This window comes from Peromyscus maniculatus, chromosome 2, assembly GCF_049852395.1.
Source record: "Peromyscus maniculatus bairdii isolate BWxNUB_F1_BW_parent chromosome 2, HU_Pman_BW_mat_3.1, whole genome shotgun sequence".
NCBI classification, from domain to species: domain Eukaryota; kingdom Metazoa; phylum Chordata; class Mammalia; order Rodentia; family Cricetidae; genus Peromyscus; species Peromyscus maniculatus.
Window position 1 is genome coordinate 3,758,761 of NC_134853.1, and position 21,956 is coordinate 3,780,716.

Below are 21,956 nucleotides of genomic sequence, written 5' to 3' on the forward strand. Positions count from 1 at the left end.
TTCACAATCTAGCACCTCCTGTTGCTCATAGTTTTGTTTTTGTCGCCCCGCCCCCCAAGCTGAGGACCGAACCCAGGGCCTTGCGCTTGCTAGGCAAGCACTCTACCACTGAGCTAAATCCCCAACCCGCGCTCATAGTTTTTAATGTATGCAGTGAGGTACTAAGGCCATTGAAAGGCATCAGGGCCAGGTTCTGCCAGGGGCTGACTCTGGTGGAAGATACTGTCTTAAAAGTCTTAGGATGCTCAGATCATGCCTTTCAAGTCCGTCACTGCAGAAGCCTGGACTGGAACAGCTCTGAGTCCCAAGCTTTGCTTCAGTTATGGTAAACAAAAACAAGTGTGCCCCCAACTCCAAATGTAAGCTCTTAGTTCTTTCTTGCCATAAAAGATATTGATCTTGGGCTGGAGAGATGGCTCAGCAGTTAAGAGTACTGGCTGCTCTTCAGAGGTCCTGAGTTCAATTCCCAGCAATCACATGGTGGCTCACAACTGTCCGTAATTAGATATGGTGCCCTCTTCTGGCCTGCAGGGATACATGCAGGCAGAACACTGTATACATAATAAATAAATAAATACATAATAAATAAATAGATAGATAGATAAATAAATAGATAAATCTTAAAAAAAGAAAGAAAGAGAGAAAAAAAAGAAAGATATTGATCTCCCGGTATGTGCAATGAGTAGGTTACTAGGCCTCTCTAGAAAATTTCTGTTTATATTTAGAAAGGTAATCTTTCATTTCTTAACCCTATCTCCTGATTTTAACATGAAAATCTTGGGGTCCTCATGGGGTGGCTCACAAACACCTGGGACTTCCGGTGGCAGGGTTTTCAATGTTCTCTGGCCTCCAGGAGCACCTGCACGTACACACACATGCACATACAATTTGAGAAAATACGTAAATCTGTGTGTAAATTATTACATATTCTAGAAAATCTGGACAAAGGGGGAACTCAAAGTGGATCAGATCAATTAAACTGTTGCCTGTAATGATGTTTCTTACTCTCCACTCTTCTTTATTTTTCATTAAAGCTTATGTAACTGAATTTCCTATACATTGTTTTATACTGCTTGACTAAGAATTTTGAGGTGGTGACCGAGTTAAATTACAATTGAAAGGAAAATACCAGCCAATAACAGTGGGATGGGCCTTGCGATTTTTCTAGTAGTTTTTAAAAAGTATTTGGGGAGCTGGGTGAGAATTGACCCTTTGCTTCTCCTGACAGCCCTGGACACCCATCTCTCCATATTTCTCTCATTTTCTTCATCTTTTTATTTGATAACTTTGTCTTTTTTTTTTTTCAAGACAGGTTTCTCTGTGTAGTTTTGGTGCCTGTCCTGGATCTCACTCTGTAATCCAGGCTGACCTTGAACTCACAGAGATCTGCCTGCCTCTGCCCCCCGAGTGCTGGGATTAAAAGTGTGGGCCACCACCGCCGGCAACTTTGTCTTTCTTATAAATATCTTTTCTATAAACGTTTTAAATTCTGCTTCTTGTCAGCACAAAAGCAATCAGTTGTATTATTTAAAACGACAGGAGCCAGGCTGAGCCTCCATTCCCTGAGTTAGGAAACACAGATTCCTTTCCTTTGTTTAGAATAAAAAAAAAATAAAACAAAAAGTAAAAACTTCAATTTGTGAATTTTTTTATTGTCAGCTTAAATATGTTTTTATGGAATGTGGTTTGTAATTTTAACTTTTGTTAATACAAATTGTCTAATAGGCAGTAGTAATTGTATTAGCATCAACAAGAAAATAATTAAATATTGCCAGGTGTGGTGGCGCATGCCTTTGATCCCAGCAGTCAGGAAGCAGAGGGAGGCAGATCTCTGAGTTCGAGGCTAGCCTGGTCTACAGAGTGAGTTCCAGGACAGCCAGGGCTACGCAGAGAAACCCTGCCTCAAAAAACTAAAAACAACAAGAGAAAGAAAAGAATAAAAGACTGTCACCGCCTTCAGTTACTGCTACAAGGCAGCTTGTTTCATGTTCTGAACCAGCCCGTTGTAATTTCGGCACAAACCTGACGTGCCGTTTAATTTGTACATAGTTTAATATAATTTTATCTAAAAGATAAAAAGTGCTGAAAACACAGTATCACCATCATATCTAAAGATAAGGACAGTAGTTCCTTGGTACCGAATGTCCCGACTGTTTTTGTGACCAGCTGAGAAGTCTACCAAGTGTTTTTACAACTTGTTTGTTGTGGGGGGACCATTTGTTTCTCCCTCTTTGGTCTGGGGTTTGCTGCCTGTAGCCTGCAGTGATGAGTGCATTCTTTTATTCTCTGTTTTTCCTACTAGTCACCAGTTAGATCCGTACTTGTGTATGTGTGGATTTTCTATTGCAAGCTCACAACCTGACTGCCCTTGTTTAATTCTTTCTGTATACAATAAGTGCTCAGGATAGACAGCAAGTGATTCTTCAAAGAAAGTCAGTTTTCCCTCGAGCAAATCTGATAAACAAATGTATCAGATATTAATAAAGAGAAAGCTAGAGTTGAGAGTAGAGAAAGCAAAATTAATTCACTGTCTCTGAAAAAGTGTTAATAATCTGTTGCTATAGACCACAAAGAGCACATTTCCTGGGGTAAAAGATGAGTAGTTGCTGCAGAACCTAGACGCTGTTTTCCAATCTAAGTGCTTAATGAATTTATCTTCTTCAGCTGCACAACAAGATGCTCAATTGGCCTATCCCCATTTTACAGACAGGAAAAAACCAAACAAACCCTGGCACAGAGATGTTAAGCAACCTGTCCAGGTCACATACATACTAAACAATTTAGTGGAACAAAATAGGATGGTTAGTCTGTCTGTGGCATTTTATTCATATATATTAGTGTGGTATGTTGTATCATCATACTTAAAATGTCTCTTATAAATTTTCCTTAAGATCATATTGTGTTGTGCAGACATAAATAGATTTAGAAATTAGCTCATGGAATGCTGTTTTTTAAAATTCAGTTGAAGAAACAGTTTCCTGCTATGGCTCTGAAGATTCCTGCCAAGAGGATATTCGGTGATAATTTTGACCCAGGTAAGCACAAGCTTCACGGTCTGACTGCTGAGTTCTGATTGAAGTTTGAAGACATAGGTCATGTGTTCTTTGAAGAATATGATTGTTCAGAACTTGTTTGTTTTTTGAGGCAGAATCTTGCTATGTAGCCCATGCTAGCCTCCAATGAGTGATTCCCCTGCCTCAGCCTCAGGCATGCATTGTTACCGCACCTGTTTTGCCCATGAGGCCTATGATGTACAATCTGCTTCGCTGCTAAGAAGACGTGTATACGATGCACTAAGGACAGCCAGCCAGTGGTTTTCCAGTTAGAGGCAGTTTTTAGTGTCGAGATTTAACTCCTAGAAACATAAGTCCTGTGCGCATTAAGTGCTCTCTGGCCTCTGATGGCGAAGCTGTAGTTTTTCTGAAGCTTCTCCAAAGCCCTCATCCAAGTTCAGGTTACGTGTATGGATCTTAAGTATTTAAGCATTTATTCCTCCTTCAACATCAAATGCCAATTAGGAGATAGCACTTTGTGCTTGCGTGTTCTCCCATAAATGTTTCATGATAGTCCCGTCATCTGACAGAAATACGACTGCTACTGTGCGTCTCTCTTCCAGATTTTATTAAACAAAGAAGAGCGGGACTGAATGAGTTCATTCAGAACTTGGTCAGGTATCCAGAGCTTTACAACCAGTAAGTACTTTCCTTCTAAAGGGACAGGGAAACCGAACTCGAGTCTCGATTGAACCTCGGCATGAGTTTATACTTTTGGTGACTTGTTACTGTGTGTGGACTCTCCCTAGAGCACTCTCTTCTAAAGCTCTTTATCCACTTCATATGCTGTCCCTTCTCTACCTCCCCTTCCGTCTGCACGTGTGTAACTTCTTAGCTGGGTTTCTGTTGCTGTGCTAGAGCACTGTGACCAGAAACAAGTGGAAGAGGAAAGGGTTAATTTCAGCTCACAACTCTCAGGTCACACTCCATCCCTGAGGGAAGCCAGGGCTGGAACTGAAGCAGAGACCGTGGAGGGACACTGCTTACTGGCTTGTTCTTCGTGGCTTACTCAACCTGCTTTCCTGTGTGCCCAGGACCACCTGTCCAGGGAGCACCACCCTGGTGAACCGGGCCCGCCCACATTAGTTATTAATGAAGAAAATATGCTACAGACATGTCTCCAGGCAAACACCATGAAGACACTTTTCTTCATTGAGAATTCCTCTTCACAGATGAATCTGGCTTGTTTCAAGTTGACAGAAATACCAACCAAGACATAGATGTTTTATGGATTACCGTTTAAGTATATTTGCATTATATAGTTAAAGCATATTGCTAATTGTTTAATATTATATTTATCCATAGCTTAGAAAAAATCTCAGGATCTGCTACATTCGTTAGGATTAAGCTACGTGAGTCCGCCTGTTCCAGAGGCACAGACAGTTTCACTCTGCTTCTCCCCAGTCTCCGGCTTTGACCCTCTCTCCTCCCTCTGCTGAGATGGTCCCTGAGCCTCGCAGGGGTCAGGGTGATAATGGAATGTCCTCTTTGTGGCCGAGCACTCCCCTGGCACTTACTCTCTCCACCTTGATCACTTGTGACAACAGGTTGTTTTTTTTAAATATACACATGCACTTTATAAGTAACTGTCTTCTCTTGAGGATAGAAGAAATTTCCAGAACCCCACGAACAAATAACCAAGAGGTTTTAAGCTTAGGTTTGTTTGTTTGTTTGTTTGTTTTGTTTTGTTTCGAGACAGGGTTTCTCTGTTTAGCTTTGCGCTTTTCCTGGATCTCGTTCTGTAGACCAGGCCGGCCTTGAACTCACAGAGATCGGCCTGCCTCTGCCTCCCGAGTGCTGGGATTAAAAGCGTGCACCGCGGGGCTGGAGAGATGGCTTAGAGGTTAAGAGCACTGACTGCTCTTCCAGAGGTCCTGAGTTCAATTCCCAGCACCCACATGGTGGCTCACAACCATCTGTAATGAGATCTGGCACCCTCTTCTGTGTACGTAATAAATAAATAAATCTTAAAAACAACAACAACAACAACAAAAAAAAAACAGCTGGTCTAACCTAAAAGTGTGCGCCGCCACCACCATCACCCGGCTTTAAGCTTAGTTTTTAGCTGACATTTTCTTTTCAAAAAATGAGATACTTCATATTACCTAGACCTTATCTTTTGTTTAAAAAAAAACAACAACTTCGTTTTCGTTTTAATTTCAGATTATCTTGAAAGACAGCATATAAAAGAGTAAGGTGCCGACTAGCAAGTGTAGCATGAGCACTTACAGCATGCTTCCTGTGCCGCTGGGGAAACACACTTTAAAGTGGCTTCATTAGCCCCATCCGTGCGAGAGAGAGAGGCAGGAGCACGAGAGGTTCGAGGCCAGCTTGGACTGGATTGGACCTGTCACTACTTCTCCTTGGCCCCAGGTTGCTTTGTTTGACAGGGGACAGGATTTTTAAAAATAACTTCATGAGAGTGTGATTTTAAAGTTATTTTTTTTTTTAAACTGGGATACAGTCTATTTCTCTGACCCTTGGATGAAAAAGCGTTTTTAAAAACAAAACAAAACAAAAACCACATTGGCAGTAAATAATAAATCCCAAAACAAAACAATGGCACATTTGACTAAAACCCTAAAATAGTAAATAAAACTGAAAACCAAAAATACACAAAAATTGCCTTGAGAACGGATGACAGATAAACGTACTTAACTGATAGAGAGCCGATGCAAACACTGAACATTAAAGCAAAAAGACGACTTGGGGCTGTGGAGATGCTCACCTGTCAGAGCACTGGCTGCTCCTGCAGAGGACGGGTTCTCTTCCCAGCGTCCACAGGGTGGCTCACAGCCGGCTGGAACTCTGGTCTTAGGTGGTCTGATGCCCTCTTTGCATGCACTTGATACATAGACATACATGCAGACAAAACACCCATACACACAGAAATAAGATGGAATAAGTGGAAGAGGGAAGGTCAGCAGTTCAAAACCAGCCCAGGGCTACATAATCTGTTAGAGCAAAGCCTGGGCTACGTGAGCCTCAGAGAAAGGAAGCAAGAGCGGCAGAACAGAGACAGGAGAGGACCGTGGAAACAAGGCTGCCTTCCCAGGGCCCGAGCAGACTGGTGCGCAGGCCAGCTGTCACCTGTCACTCAGTGCCGGCGTGAGACTGTCCCCAGCACCTCTGAAGCCGCTCACACACCGCCTTTCAATTTCTTTCTTTCTTTCCCAAGGTAACAAGTCTGTTTTTAAAAACATAGATTAGTGTGCTCTGACTTTAAACTTTTTCATTTTGTTTTTCAAGACAGAGTTTCTCTATGTAACAGCCTAGTTGTCCTGGAACTTACTCTGTAGACCAGGCTGGCCTCAAATTCACAGAGATCCACCTGCCTCTGCCTCCCCAGTGCTGGGATTAAAGGTGTGCTCTCTATAATGCCTGGTCCCAAACTAAGTGGTTTTGATTTCAAATGTTTGGGCTGGTTAGATGGCTCAGTGGGTACAGACACATGTCATACAGGCCAGGCCACCCGAGTTCAATCCCCACAACCCACAGAAGTGAGTGTAGAAGGCCTCTGACTTCCACACGTGAACAGTGCCACATCCTCCTCCATAAGCACAAATGAGAAATTTAAAAATCACTTAAGCCGGGCGGTGGTGGCGCTCGCCTTTAATCCCAGCACGCGGGAGGCAGAGGCAGGCGGATCTCTGTGAGTTCGAGGCCAGCCTGGTCTACAGAGAGAGATCCAGGAAAGGCACAAAGCTACACAGAGAAACCCCGTCTTGAAAAATCTGTCGTACAAGTCTTAATGTGGCCATGGTGCTAAGCTGCCTTTGTCTGCAGCGCATGGAACAGTGGAAAGGTGGAAGCCACTGAGTAGCTAGCTCTCAGTGTAACAGGGGACATACGTCCGTCAAATCTGATTGTCGGAGCCCTTCACAGCACAGGGAAATGTGCTGTTTACGAAGTAATTAGAAGCAGGAAACACAAGATCAAATTGTAAATATAGCATGACCAAAGTTATGCAGAATTACAAAGCTAACATCGTAAGATTGGAGATCCCTCTTCCCACATTTACGTTTTTTTTCTAGATACTTAAAAAATAAACAGTTTTGTGGTTTTCCGTGGATTCACCATGCTGAACAACCATCATTCCTGCCTATCAGGAATCCTGTCACTCCAGAGTCCAGTCTAACATTTCCATGGTCTCAGCAAGGAAAATGCTCGGCATCCATCCTCTGCTTCTATCTGTGGAGCTCTCTGTTCTGGGCACCTCTTTTGAATGGAGTCATACAATGTGTGTCCTTTTTCTCTTCCTTTCTTCATTCATTGTAATGTTCTGAGGTTCATCCCTGTTGTAACAGGTATAGTCTATTTCTTCTTATTGCTGAGTCCTATTCAAATCAACAGTTTACCACACTGTGTTCATCCATTTATCAGTTGATGGACACTTGTGGCAGTTCTCCTTTTGTGCTGTTAGAAGCAATGCTACTGTGACTATTCATGTGTGAAATTTGGGGGAATACATAAATGTGGTGGTATTGTGTTCCCCAAAATATTATGCACCCTAATAAACTTATCAGGAGTCAGAGACAGAATAGCCACTAGATATAAAGACTAGAAAATGGTGGCACTCACACCTTATTTTTTTTTTTTTTTTTTTTTTTGCTTGTTTGTTTTTTCAAGACAGGGCTTCTCTGTAACTTTGTGTCTTTCCTGGAACTCACTCTGTAGCCCAGGCTGACCTCGAACTCACAGAAATCCGCCTGGCTCTGCCTCCTGAGTGCTGGGATTAAAGGTGTGCGCCACCCCACCACCTGGCAAAGTTGTCTTTTGTTTTGTTTTGTTTTGTTTTGTTTTGTTTTTGTTTTTCAAGACAGGGTTTCTCTGTGTAGCTTTGCACCTTTCCTGGATCTCACTCTGTAGACCAGGCTGGCCTCGATCTCACAAAGATCCGCCTGCCTCTGCCTCCTGAGTGCTAGGATTAAAGGCGTGCACGCCACCGCCACCGCCACCACCACCCAGCAGCACTCACACCTTTAATCCTAGCATTCCAGAGGTAGAAATCCGTCTAGATCTCTGAGTTCAAGGCCACATTGGAAACAGCCAGGCACGGTGACACACGCCTTTAATCTCAAGAAGTGAGCCTTTAATCCCAGGGAGTGGTGGTAGAAAGCAGAAAGGTATATAAGGCATGAGGACCAGAAACTAGAGGCTTTTAGCTGGTTAAGCTTCAGGCTTTCAAGCAGCAGTTCAGCTGAGAGCCATTGGGATGAGGACTCAGAACCTTCCAGTCTGAGGAAACAGGATCATCTGAGGAACTGTCGAGGTGAGGAAAGTGTGGCTTGTTCTGCTTCTCTGATCTTCCAGCATTCACCCCAATACCCAGCTCCAGGTTTCTTTTTATTAATAAGACCTTCTAAGATTCCTGCTACACATATTTTTATATTTTCACATGTAAACCTAAGAGTGGATGATTAGTAATGATATTTAACATTTGCAAATGGCCTCCTTTTTAAAAGAAATTTTTTGTTTTTCTTGAGTTGAGAAATATTACTTATTATGATTTGTATTGAGTTATTAAGACCATTCATGGAGCCGGGTGGTGGTAGCACATGTTTTTAATCCCAGCACTTGGGAGGCAGAAGCAGGCGGATCCTTGTGAGTTTGAGGCCAGCCTGGTTTACAAAGTAAGTTCCAGGATGTCCAGGCCTACACAGAGAAACTCATCCACGGACTAATGAAAATCCTGATAGATAGATAGATAGATAGATAGATAGATAGATAGATAGATAGATGTGTGTGAACATCAGGATAGCAATTTGACCATTTATCGGGATTTTCATTAGTCCGTGAATAGTCTGCTTTAATTTTAGTCCACCACCCACACCAGCTTATGTCTTTGTACCCATTTCATTTTTTTATTTAAAAATTTTTTTTCATTTTACATATCAATCACAGCTGCCCCTCACTCCCCTTCTCTGCCCCCCCCCCATCCACTCCTCAGAGAAGGTAAGGCCTCCCTTGGGGAGTCAACAAAGTCTGGCATACCAAGTTGAGACAGGACCAAGCCCCTCCCCTCTGCATCAAGGCTGAGCAAGGTGTCCCACCCTAGGGAATGGGCTCCAGAAAGACAGTTCATGCACTAGGGATAAGTCCTGGCCCCACTGCCAGGGGCCCCACAAAAAGACAGCCACACAGCTGTCGCCCACATTCAGAGAGCCTAGTTTGGTCCTGTTTCATTTTTAACGTGGAGATCTACTCTGATGTATATCCCTGTCTTTGGAAAGGCTTGCCTGCATCTGAGGGTATTCGTGAACACACGGGCAGGCCAGCTCTCTCCACCACGGTGCCAGAGCACCGTAGACAGCAGTACTCCACGCTGGGATGTTCCAGTGCTTGTCAGCGCTGGCTGCCAACCGGTGTTGTCTCTTGGCAGTTACCAGAGCTGGCTTACTCTTCCTGGTGACAGGTGGCCCTCTGCCTCCATTTCATTATGGGAGAGAGAGAAGGCTGACATAAGCCTCCTGGTTCTTAAACGGACCTGAACATAGGGTGTCGGGTTCCCTCCCCATTCCAGCCCTACCCCGTGGCTTATATTTATAATGGGAATGTCTGAGTCTAGGAAAAATGTATTCACAGTTTCTCCAAGTATTGCCAAACTGCTTTTCAGGAAGGTTGCCTCATTCTCCATTCCAGGAGCAGCACCTGAGCGTGGCCCTTCCTGCTTTGGGTATCATTCTGTCCTTCTGACTTTGCTAGTTAATGAATGTGAAGTGATCTCAGTATCGGTTTCCATTGGACTTCCTCTCCTGTGAACTGTCTGTTAGTACCTTCCCCTGCTCCCTGTTGGGTTCCCTCTTTTTAGAAGTGGAACTTCTTTATTCCTGTTAAAATAACCAGTGATACATTTTGGAGTTTTCTTGCTACAAATGTTAATATGGTGGTTTCCGTTTCCTGTTAAAAGGAGACGAGCCGTACCCATGTGTGGGAGCCCGTTCTGGGGTCCGAATAGAGGATGATCAGGACCACGGGCCTGAGTGCAGGTGTCTGAGATGGCCTGCACTTGGCTGTGCTGGGGGAGGAGGTCTTTTGCTCCACCCCTTGGCGTCTCTATAAAAACCCTGGGCCAGAGACAGTCGGGGCCCGTTGGAATAGGTTCCAGGCCCTCTCGAGGCTGTCCTGTATTTTCTATCTGTTTATCTCCGCAAGATTCTCTGCTATAAATCCTTCTATCTAATATTTCCTGCTGATCGCACTCAAGAAAACTCTGGGAAGCTGTGGGGGTGGTGGGTAAACGCCCCACACCCATGCTGTCAAAGTAATGAGGTCATCTTTGTTTTCAGTCCAGATGTGAGAGCATTCCTTCAAATGGACAGCCCCCGGCACCAGTCCGATCCATCGGAAGATGAGGATGAAAGAAGTGCTCCGAAGGTGGGGGGGGGGGGGGTGCTCTGTGCTTGTTAGCAGGGCAGCAAACACAAGAGACGCAGTCTTACGGTAGACCAGCGTTGACTTGGAACCAAGCATCCGTATCTGGGCTAGGCTTGCTACACTGCGGAATAACTAGGAACAGTGTGGCACCATTTACTGACGTTCTCCCGTTTTTTCTTTTTGTGTATATGTGTGTGGTATTGTGTGATTCCTGTGTGTGGACATGTGTGTGGAGGTACACGTGTGTGGAGGCCCAAGGTTGATATGGGGAATCTTCTGTAGTGCTCTTAGCGTTTTTCTCAATGTAGCAGGGTCTGACAATCAAGGCTGTACCTCACCAGCATAGCTAATCCTGTGTCTTGCTGGCAGCTTGCTCTGGAGATTCCCACCTCCACTGTTGAGGCTGGAATTATCGGCAAGCCGCCATGCCCACCTGGCATTTACGTGGGTTCTGGGGACCCAAACTCTGGTCCTATTGCTTGCGTGGCAAGTGCCTTAACTACTGAGCCATCTCCCCAGCCCCCCATCACTATCTCTAAAATACGTAGAAATTGTATTTTTATAGTAAAAAGCATAATGCAGGTTGTTCTTAATATTGAAACTAAGTAGAACAAGCTTCTTTGGGAAGTTATTTTTAATATTCACCTTTGGGTGCTGTGAAGAAAGGAAAATTACAGAATGTAAATCAGGGCACTGTACGTGACGTAATTAGAAGTACAAACACCATATAATCTTGGAGAGCAGTTGAGCAGTGTGTGTCAAATACAGAAATTACTCACCTAGGAACTTATGTAGATGATGCAATCTTTGACACAGAAAAATCAGTGTTTAGCTAAGCATGCTTGTCCTCATATGTATTTTTAAAGGAAGCTACACATACTATTATGTGAAATCAGTACATAAATTTTTATGCATATTTACACTGAAGTATAGTATCTGCAAAAGATAGACAAAGGTGAAATGAAATGATACATAAATATTTGACATAATCTGTTGGCAAGGATATGGATACTTAAAAAATCACCTGTCTCCTAGTGCTTTCTATGTTTTCTTTCCAATTGTAGGCTGATGCTCTTAATTAAAGACAAGCTTTTCAAATAATACTTTAAGGAGTGAAGTCCTTGTAAGTAGGACAATTCCACATTGGTCTGCTACCTATGTAAAAATATATATGGGTTTAGGTTATCAAAGAAAATGTATTTATCAAGCACTTTTAAATTGCATTTATTTATGTGTGTGTGGGCATGGGTGTGGACGTCAGAGGACAGCTTGTGAGAGTTGGTTCTCTCCTTCCACCAAATGGGCCCCAGGGGAACCAACCTCGGCTCATCGGGCTTGGTGGCCGGCGCCCTCACCTGCTCCGCTCAGCCGCCTCACCAGCCTGATTCCTAAGGACTTCTAAATGACCAGATGAAGTTGTAGCTAGAAGAGTTCTCATAGGCATCCAGAACTAAGCCCCTTCATTGTATTGTTCGGAAAGGTGACTTTAAGAAAATTTGGAGTGGGGTATATGCCATGGCATGTACAACTTTGGGAAGTGGGTTTTCTCCTCCTGCCCCGAGAGTCCTTGGGATCAAACTCGGGTTGTCAGGCTTGGCAGCAAGCATCTTTACTTAGCCATCTCGACAGCCCCCCAAACCCTTATTTTATTTATTCATTTTTAAAGACTTACTTCATTTTATTTTTTGTATGTCTGGGTGTTTTGCCTGCATGCATGTCTGTGTACCACACGTGTGCAGTGTCTGCAGAGTCCAAAACCCTGGAACTGAAGTCAGAGATGGTGGTGAGCCACCCTGTTGGTGCTGGGAAATAAAACCCAGGTCCTCTGGAAGAGCAGCTTGTGCTCCTAACCACTGAGCCATCCCTCCAGTGCCCCCCCCCACTCCTATTTTAAGGAGAAAAATAGAAGTCAGCAGAAATCAAAAAACTTAGAAATCCCAATTAGTTGTCAATAAATTTTACCTTACCATCAATACAGTGATTGGATATCGTCTCTTAACATAATAGGTACAGTGAAATACTAATTTACATTTGACCAATTTCCACCATTTCAGGGACATGCTCCTCTAGGAAAATCATTCCCAAGTAGTAAATATTAGCTATATATTAATTTAAATTAGGGCAGGAAAACTAGGGATAAATTGTCCAGGTTGTTTAATCCACACTTTGTCTTTTTACATCTATATAAGAAAAATCCTGTTAAGGAAGGATGCCAGTCAGATAGCGCATAAGCTAAAAGAATCAGTTCATGAATTTATTTTAGAGTTATATCATCAAGAGTCCCTGAAACCCTGTATTATTTAATCTGTAAAACACTATTTAATCCTGAGTTTAATCTCATGTTAAGTTAAACCACAGCAGATCTCATTCCATGAACCAGGATATTTACAGACTGATTAGCCGTGCGTCACACTGCTGTGATTCATGTATTTCTCTCCTCTGGGAAGTGAAAGTTTATTGCATAAAAGTTTTTCATATCAAGGTATTAGATAGGAAATAAATTAGGGTTGTGACTTCAAAGTTAGCTTTAAATGTTTTTAAATAACAAACCTACTTAAGAACTTTTGAAGGCTAGGAGTGTTTGCCATTTTTTTTTTAAATAAACTACTGTGTCTCCTAGAGATTATAAATCTGAAATTGAACCCTGTAAAAATATGATAAGCTTACATGGAATATTCTTGTAAAGGTGTTTGTACTAAACACACATACAAGTCATTTAATTTCCTGAATGTATAAAGAACTTCCAAGTGGATTTATGGGAAGCAAATTTCACTTATACTTGGCTTTTATGAAAGTGCCTATTATGGCATGGGTTTGAAGCTCGGAGACAGAATTCATGCCCAGAATGAGGCCCGGTTTGATCCCTTGTACCTCAACAGTAAACAAATGCCTCCGATGCCAGGCTCACTCAATTCACCCTGTGGAATTTTGAGTTGAGTTTCAAGCTATTACTGAACTAGAGTCTTTTGATGGTAAATTGTTTTTTGGTGTAGCAGGTGAGTAAGGATTCCCTGCTGAGTTGGCCCTGGTCTTTAATATACTGGGTCTAAAATTTTGGAACTACTATACTTCTGTGGATCAGAGAAAGTCCTGTTGTATTTACTTTAGAGATAATTCTACCAGGGGCTGAGAGAGAAATCCACCTGCCAGTGGGTGGACCTGAGTTTGGATTCCTGGTACGCAGAGGAAAGCTGAGTTATGGCATGTAGCTCCAGCACCAATGTGGAGACAGATCCCCAGGGCTCATGGGCCAGCCAGTCTGACTGAAATGCCAAGCTCCAAGCTCAGGGAGAGACTGTCTTTAAAAAATAAGATAGAGATAGACCAAGGTACAGTCAAGTCTCCAGCCTCCACACCACACTCAGAATATCTACTGTTCCTAGTCATCATTTCCATCATCCTGGCTTAAAAGTTTTCTTTAATATTTGAAAAGCAATTAGCCATAGTAACCATTATGTAAATATAAAAATGATTCCTCCTACTAAAGTGTTTTCGTTGACTTCATCCATTTTTTAACTCTGAGTACTGTTTCTGGCTTATCTTTTTTCTTGTAACTGCTCTTGAAAGTTTTCATAATGAAAATAACTGCTTATATTGATTATATCTCAAGAATTAGGGCTTTAGATTTCTTTAATGTATATTGTCATCTGTGGTACAGTTATGTAATTTTATATGGAAACATCCCTTGACTGATAGTGTTTGACACTAATGAGAATACTATTTTTTTTTTCTCCTCACTACATAGCCACATTCTACCTCACAGAACATCAACCTGGGACCAACTGGAAATCCTCAGTAGGTTTACTTCATTTCAACTTTTAAGAAGTGCTTATTTCTTGAGAATGTGCATTTATGTGAAGTGATTCCATTTTGACTGGAGGCCGGTGAAGTATGTCAATCGTTACAGTGAATGTCATGTACTTCAGGGCTCTAGCAGAGCCCCGCTAAAAGGCTGGGCTTTTTGTTTTAAACTGTGTGTGTGTGTGTGATGTCATTTGTATGTGTTTATGTACATACTGTTAAACATATGAAAGAAAACTTACTTTGTCATTTCACCCTTCCCCTGCCTTCAGATCCCGGCCTCCTCCTTCATCATCTTTTTGTTTTTGCATCCTCTGTGTGTGAGAGAGGAGAGAGAGTCTGTGTATTTAAATCTAAATTGTGCACATGAGAGAAAATGTGTGCCATTTGCCTTTCCAAGTCCGGCTTATTTTGTTAATGCATTCTTGTTAATCTTTACCTATTTATTATAATATTTAACCTAGACTAGTGTTAGGTTAAATGTGTATGGTCAGACTGTAAACCTTATGTTTCATTTGTTTACTTCGTGTGTGTGTGGGTGTGTGTGGAGGGCTAAGGACAGCCAGTAGGAGTCGTTCCTTGTTTGTACCACGTGATGCCCTGGGATCAAATTCAAGTCCTCAGGCATGCTGGCAAGCACCTTTACCTGCTGAGCTCATCAAATCAACCTGCTTTTTGATTGGGTTGGGTTTGTTGGTTGATTGGTTTTGTTAATTAATTGACACTTCAAATATAAAAGAAATGAACCCTGTGGTACAGCTTAGGAATTCAGCCTGTCTGGGAGGAAACATTCCTCGCTACTTAAGTTCAGCATCCTACCTGCTACCATGTGCATTTGCCTGTATACAGCCAGTGCTGTTTGTTCTGTTAGGCTAAAATAAATAAAAAGCCAATGTTCTTCTCTCTGGCTTTTGTTCCTGGCTTCCCTTCATTGCCATGCATGAGAACAGTCCAGAGAACGCTTTCATCTCCACGCATAATGAGGGACTTAGATGTGAAACACTGGAGGCTTCTCTCTACCAGGAAGCTTTCTTGGCATCTTAACTAGGTGCTGGCAACTAGTACCTTGTTTTCCAGAATTACCCAGTACCAAGTACTACTTGAACTTATGTAGTTATATTTCTTCACCAGTAACAGTGGTTACGTTTGTGATGAGTACAACTGTCTTAGAAAGAAACTACTTTATGAGATATATCTATATCTCTATATTATATGTGTATAAAGGCTTATCCCCATTTTTTTTCTCTTAGAGGGAATAGTATTGAAGTACCTCTTAGATCTTAAATGGGGCTTATATAATTTAGTGGGGAAGGAGATCCTATTGTTCTTAACAAAGGCTATATACCAGTATAAAAGCTTGGGAAATCCTGCTTATGGATTTTGTCCCCCACATTAATTTGTTAACTTAATGAGGTACAGGAAATGTTTAAATGTTTATGTCTTCTTTCTAGAAGACTCATTGTTTGCCCTTGTTAATTTCTTTCAGTGCTAAACCAAGTGACTTTGATTTTTTAAAAGTTATTGGAAAGGGCAGCTTTGGCAAGGTAAGTTTTTTGTTGTTGTTGTGTTGTTTTGTTTTTGTTTTGTGTTTGTTTTGTTTTTTCATGTTCCCATTCCATGACTAAGCACTTAATGAGTTTCTGAATGTGCTGAAATTCTGAGATGAAGTGCGTTTGTTCAGGGTGTATTTACTGATAACTGAGTGTGTGCCAAGTGCGTGTCTGGGTTCTGTTGAGAAACCTGGCTTGGTGATTGATGCTGGCGGCCTTTGTGGGTAAGTAGTCTATGAAGAAATGCAGCCAGGTAAACGTGAATAGTAATGGGTCTGTGCTGACATGAGCAGGGGAAGAGATGGGCAGCAGGCTTGTTTTCAGGAACCAGCTCCTTGAAGATCTCCTTTTTAAATGGAGGCTGGGAAGACTGAAGTGAGCACTCCTGTGAGTCACAGAGAAAGGACAAGCTGTGACAGACCTGCGAAATCTCAGGGCGTAGGGCCCGTCAGAACTTGACAGTGTCCAGCCCTGCGGAGAAGGTCAGGGTTGTCAGGAAAAGTGTCAGAGGTGAATTAATCTGAATCACTAAATATATTTATTCTTTTTTGCAGTTTTAAAATCTGTAGTAGACATGAATATGTATGTATTTAATTATATTTTCTTATATGTGTAGCTTTTAGTATCTTTAAGTTTTCTGAGTTGCTTTGAGAGCAGAAACTGACCACACTGCTAATCCTATTTGTGTTTGTTTATTCATCAAATACACAGTGATCACTTGGTATATGCTGGGCATTGTGCTCATGTAAGCAGCAGAGGGTTAGAAGTGGATCCTACTCCCAGTAATTAGTTTATCAGAATATTATAGGTGGTCTGCCATTAAAGACACAAATGTTGCCAGGCAGTGGTGGTGCACGCCTTTAATCCCAGCAGAGCCAGGCAGGTCTCTGTGAGTTCAAGGCCAGCCTTGGTCTACAGAGCGTGATCCAGGGCAGGCACCAAAACTACATAGAGAAACCTTGTCTCGAAACACCCCCCCCCCAAAAAAAAAAGTAAACACACACACACACACACACACACACACACACACACGCACACACGCACACACACACACACACACACACACGCACGCACACACACACACACACACACACACAAATGTTGACAGATGTCAAGAAGTTAGTGCCAATCAACCCTGGATAAACCAATCACCCTTCCTCCATTCCTCCCTCCCGCCACTGAAAACGACAGCAAACCATTAGCTGGATATGCTGGTGCGTGCTGATGATCCCAACTAATTGGGAGGCTGAGGTTGGGATTGTAGTTCAAAGCCAGCCTGGACACCATAGCATGATGTCATCTCAGAAACAGCAAAAATAAAAAGGTTGGGGTTCTGTTGTTGCTTTTGAACTCTGCTTATGCCTAGCATCCATAGGAATTGGTTCTCGTATGTAATATGAAGTGTAAGATAACTATTCATCTTTTCCTTGTGGGTATGTGGCTGATACTACAGTTTATTGAAACACTTCACCCAACAAAACCCGACCTTCAGGACCACCTCCAGCATCTGTCTTGCGTTCCCGTATGAACAAATCTGGTTTTAGAGGTTAGGAGCTGCAGTTCTGTTTCTAGCCCGTTATTTCCTCCTCCCTTGCTCTGCTTGCTTCTCCTGGCCCCATGCTCTGCTGTCTTGACAGCTGCAGCCTGATAGGCAGCACAGATCCATTCCTTCTTCAGGAAGATGTTCTTAGCCCTCTCCATGTCTGGATAAGTTTTAGAATTATGTCTGTTACTACAAAATTTCAATGGAATTTAATTGAGATTACGTTAAACCTGAGATGAATTTGGGTGGGGGAGAGTTAATGTCTTTATGAATCTGTGTCATAATCTATTCACATGGTATAGCCTTTTCAATAAGTAAACATTTAAAATCTTTCTCAACATTTTATAATGTCCTATATACATATTATACCTGGTTTGCTTACATTTGTTCTTTGGTGTTTCTTTTTGAGCTGTTGAAACACCATATGACTGTTGTTAGTCATTGATGCCGAGTGTATTTACAGCCTGTGACACACTGAACAAGAACATGAATGTACTAAGAAAGGCATGTACAAGCATGCTCAAAGCATTATTCATAAGTAATTTATCAAGAGAGCATATGCATTGTAATACAGTGTTCTATGTGATAGCATAGAGCACGAAATCGATTCCATGTGCTATAAGTATTATATAGAGTAAAAGAAATGGAAAAGTACTTTATCTGTATAATTTTAATTACATAACTTTTAAAAGCAGAACTTACTAGTTTTGCACAGTAGGACAGTGGGACAGTCACCTTAGAGGAGGAGTCGGGTGAAGTCAGGACAGTGAAGGGGCAAGAGGGTCTTCAGGGGGTTGGCATGTTTATTTGACCTACACAGTGTCTATGGTCTGCTCACCTTATGAAATCTTACCAAGATCTGTGTATTAATGTATGCAGGCTGTGGTGGCGCACGCCTTTAATCCCAGCACTCGGGAGGCAGAGCCAGGCGGATCTCTGTGAGTTCGAGGCCAGCCTGGGCTACAGAGTGAGTTCCAGAAAAAGTGTAAAGCTACACAGAGAAACCCTGTCTTGAAAAAAAACAAAAACAAAACCATATATATATATATACACACATATATATGTATGTATATATATGTGCAAGCGCTGTTTAATAATCATTTAAAATGTTGTAAAGCAGTACAAATCCACAAGTTTCAATAAAATAAAAGCCTAACACACAAAGAAAGCAAGGCGAGCATGAAGGCAGGGCCATCGCCTGTTTGAAAAATAGCAAAAGTGTCTGAATACATGAAACTTGTGTGTGGCAGTCTAATGTATATGTCACCTCTCTCCAGTGTTTGGTTTCGGTTCAATTTCTATTTGCTGATTGGCTTCTTAAATTTTCATCTGTTGTCAAATTTGCCTGTATGCTAAAGACAGAAAACGCTGTTGAGGGAAATCGGAGCCTTCTGAGTGCTGTAGCCTTCGATGTGTGCTCTAAGAATGCATTAAGATGAGTCAGTCCATGTGTCAGAGAAAGAAGGTCAGAGGTGGGAGTTCCCAAGAGAAGGGGGAAAAGCTAAGGAAGGAAGAACGTGGCTCAGCCCAGTGCTGTAGAGAATGTAAGGATGAGGAGAGACGAAGAAAAGGCGGTTTGTAGAGGACATTTCATCCTACGGTGTTTGGACTCTGTCTTTACGAGTTCCAAACATTTTATTTTATTTTTTTTGGTTTTTCGAGACAGGGTTTCTCTGCGTAGCTTTGCGCCTTTCCTGGAACTCACTCTGTAGCCCAGGCTGGCCTCAAACTCACCGAGATCCGCCTGGCTCTGCCTCCTGAGTGCTGGGATTAAAGGCGTGCGCCACCACCGCCTGGCCAGAGTTCCAAACATTTTAATTAGTCGACTTATTTCATGTACTGTGGAACATGGGTCACAACAGACCACTGTTGGTGTATTAACGCGTGTGCATCGTTTACTCTGATTTTGCAGCTTTTACCTTCTTTTCCCATCCAGCTACCACTTTACTCTGAGGTTTTATGTCTGCTTGGATTCTTCTTGGCTGTCACAGTTCCTAGACTTCCCTTTTGCATTTGATGACCCTGACAGTTTGGGGTCTAGTGATCGATCATGTGTGTTGTAGGAAGCTCCTGTGTTGGGCTGCTCTGGTGTTTTTCTCAGGTTTAGACTGAGATTGTATGTGTGGGTCAGAAGACAGTGGGGGCTGTAGAAGGAAGCCGCATCAGTGTCACTGGTTGATGTGTTGTCTCAGCATGCCTTGGGAACGTGTCCTTTAGTAATTATAGAGCTTACTTGATGATGGTCCTCAAGTACCTTACAGTTATAGTCATGCATCATTTAATGGAAATGTGTTTGAATAAGTGCTTTCATAAGCAGTTTCATCACTTTGGGGACATCACGAAGTGTACTCACACAAACTTGAATATTACAACCTACTGGGTATCTAGGCCATGCAATGTATACAGTTGTATCCATGTCAGGCATTGACCAAAACACTGTTATGTGTAGCATGACCTTGAATATGTCTCCCTTTTCTGATACAATATCCTCTGTTTTCTAATGTATACATACAAGCCAGACCATTATAAAAACACAACAGTCTGTGTTGCCTCTTCCTCCGAACACCTGTGAATTCAGAGCCTGTAAGAGAAGCCTGCATAAAGTAACAGGCATTTTGTTCACTGAAAAAAAAAAAATCATTTTCTCCCCCACCCTCCTGTAGTCAGGAAGTTTATGGCTTCAGTGTTTACTCTTTATTTTCTTACTTGTGTGTATCAGTGTGTGTGCATAGAAGTCAGAAAGCAACTTGTGGGAGTCGGTTCTCTCCTACCTCGTGGACCCCAGGAATCGAACTTGTCACCAGGCCGGGGAGCAGTCACCTCTGCCCACTGCCATCTCGACAGCCCTGCTTTCCTGTTTTCTAAGCAGACTCTTCAAGGCTCCGGGCTGTCACGTACAGAGAGTCCTTGATGAATGTGTAGTTGGGTGACTAATTTAGTCAAAATCTCATTACCAATTCATTAAGTAACAAGTAAATTATCTCTAGCTATTCAAATAGTACCCCTTTTGTCTTAAAATTATCTAAGAAAAAGTAGAATTACAGAAGTAAACTCAGCAGTGTTCAGTCTTCAAAACAAAATACAGGTCCCTGTGGACTTGACTTTTAGAGACTTTAAGAAGCAGTCTGTATTGCCAAGGGACTACCCATAAAGCCTGTAACTCTCCAGGTGTTTGTAATCTTCCTAACAGGTTCTTCTTGCAAAGCGGAAACTGGATGGAAAATTCTATGCTGTCAAAGTGCTACAGAAAAAAATAGTTCTCAACAGAAAAGAGGTAAAATAAATTAGCTCTTGTTCTTCCTGAGCCTATTTTCTTTATTAGCCATTGTTTTCTGATATATAATACAAATCGACGTTTTGCCTTTTTTCCAGCAAAAGCATATTATGGCTGAGCGCAATGTGCTCTTGAAGAACGTGAAGCATCCGTTCTTGGTTGGATTACACTATTCTTTCCAAACAACTGAAAAGCTTTATTTTGTTCTGGATTTTGTTAATGGAGGGGAGGTGAGTTTTATAATTAGCTGTGTAATACAGACAATGGCTAGAGAAAAAAAAAAAGAGCACGAAATCCAACAGGTTCTTGTGTAAATTTTGATAGTACTTTGTCAACAGCTGTTTGTAGAGCGAAAGCAGTATCCAGCAGACCGCATGCCGTGCAAGACGTAGAGAAGTTACAGGCACCGTGTGTGGTTTTATCATCAAAGCTGTATCCCAAGAATGGAAACTGAAATGTTAGCATAAAACATGGTGTGTAATTTAGATAATGATTGTTTCAACCATTGCCTATGAATGGTAGGTAGCCCAACACCCTATTTTCTAAAGTGAGCAAACTGTTAATCAGTGAGGTCACCCCTCCCCATAGTGAAGCCAGTGTGGGAACACCTCATGTGTGTCATCCACCTACTGCTGCTTACTGTATTTCAGGATGATAGAGAGTCTGCAAGACCTGTCTCGGAGAAAGGATGTTGTTTTTCCAAACAGTGTTTCTACAGGGAAACCCTGGCTGTTCTGGAACTCACTTATAGACCATATTGCCCTGGAACTCAGAGAGATCTGCCTGCCTCTGCCTCGAAAGTGCTGGGATTAAAGGCGTGTGCCACCACCACTGCCCAGCGAGAAAGAATTTTTTAAAAGAAAAAGATTGTTTTAATTAGAGTCTCCTCTTTTGTAAAGTCTACTATCTTTACAAAGGAACCATCTGTCCCTCCATCTCAGCAAAGAGAAAGACTTTCAATGTTACGGTACTTCCACTAACTGTAGAATAGAGGTAACATAAAAGGGAATGAAATATAAAATGAGGCACAATCGATAAAGTTGAATTCAGAGACGATAACTTGGCTGGTGTTACTATGTTCCACTTCACATTGAAGGTAGTCATCTTAGTCACAAAGCTCTCTTCCCTGCCTCCCTGTCTTTGAAATGTTCGTGGGAGACATCTAAGTGGATGCGGGACCACGTTCCTCCTCTGTGCTTTCTTCATGGCGCTTTAGGACTTAGCTTTTGGATCCTTTTTACACAGCGCTTGTGCAGACCTGAGCATCGAAAGTGGAGGGAGGCAGGCTTGTCATCTCCAAGATGAGCTTTGCCGGGATAATTGAGGTGGGGGATGAAGTGCTCTAGAAGGTGCTGGTG

At 42.3% G+C, this 21,956-nt stretch overlaps 1 protein-coding gene across 3 annotated transcripts in view; it reads left to right on the forward strand.

Annotated features, from left to right (window-relative positions):
* Positions 1-21,956, forward strand: part of Sgk3 (serum/glucocorticoid regulated kinase family member 3) — a 126,778-nt gene that overhangs the window by 81,363 nt on the left and 23,459 nt on the right. For all 3 annotated transcript variants that reach the window (XM_076563673.1, XM_015993528.3, XM_015993527.3), the window contains exons 4-10: positions 2,963-3,035; positions 3,617-3,692; positions 10,343-10,430; positions 14,176-14,225; positions 15,718-15,775; positions 20,515-20,598; positions 20,697-20,828. In XM_076563673.1, coding sequence (XP_076419788.1) covers positions 2,963-3,035; positions 3,617-3,692; positions 10,343-10,430; positions 14,176-14,225; positions 15,718-15,775; positions 20,515-20,598; positions 20,697-20,828 — 561 coding nt within the window. The remainder of the gene's footprint in view (positions 1-2,962; positions 3,036-3,616; positions 3,693-10,342; positions 10,431-14,175; positions 14,226-15,717; positions 15,776-20,514; positions 20,599-20,696; positions 20,829-21,956) is intronic.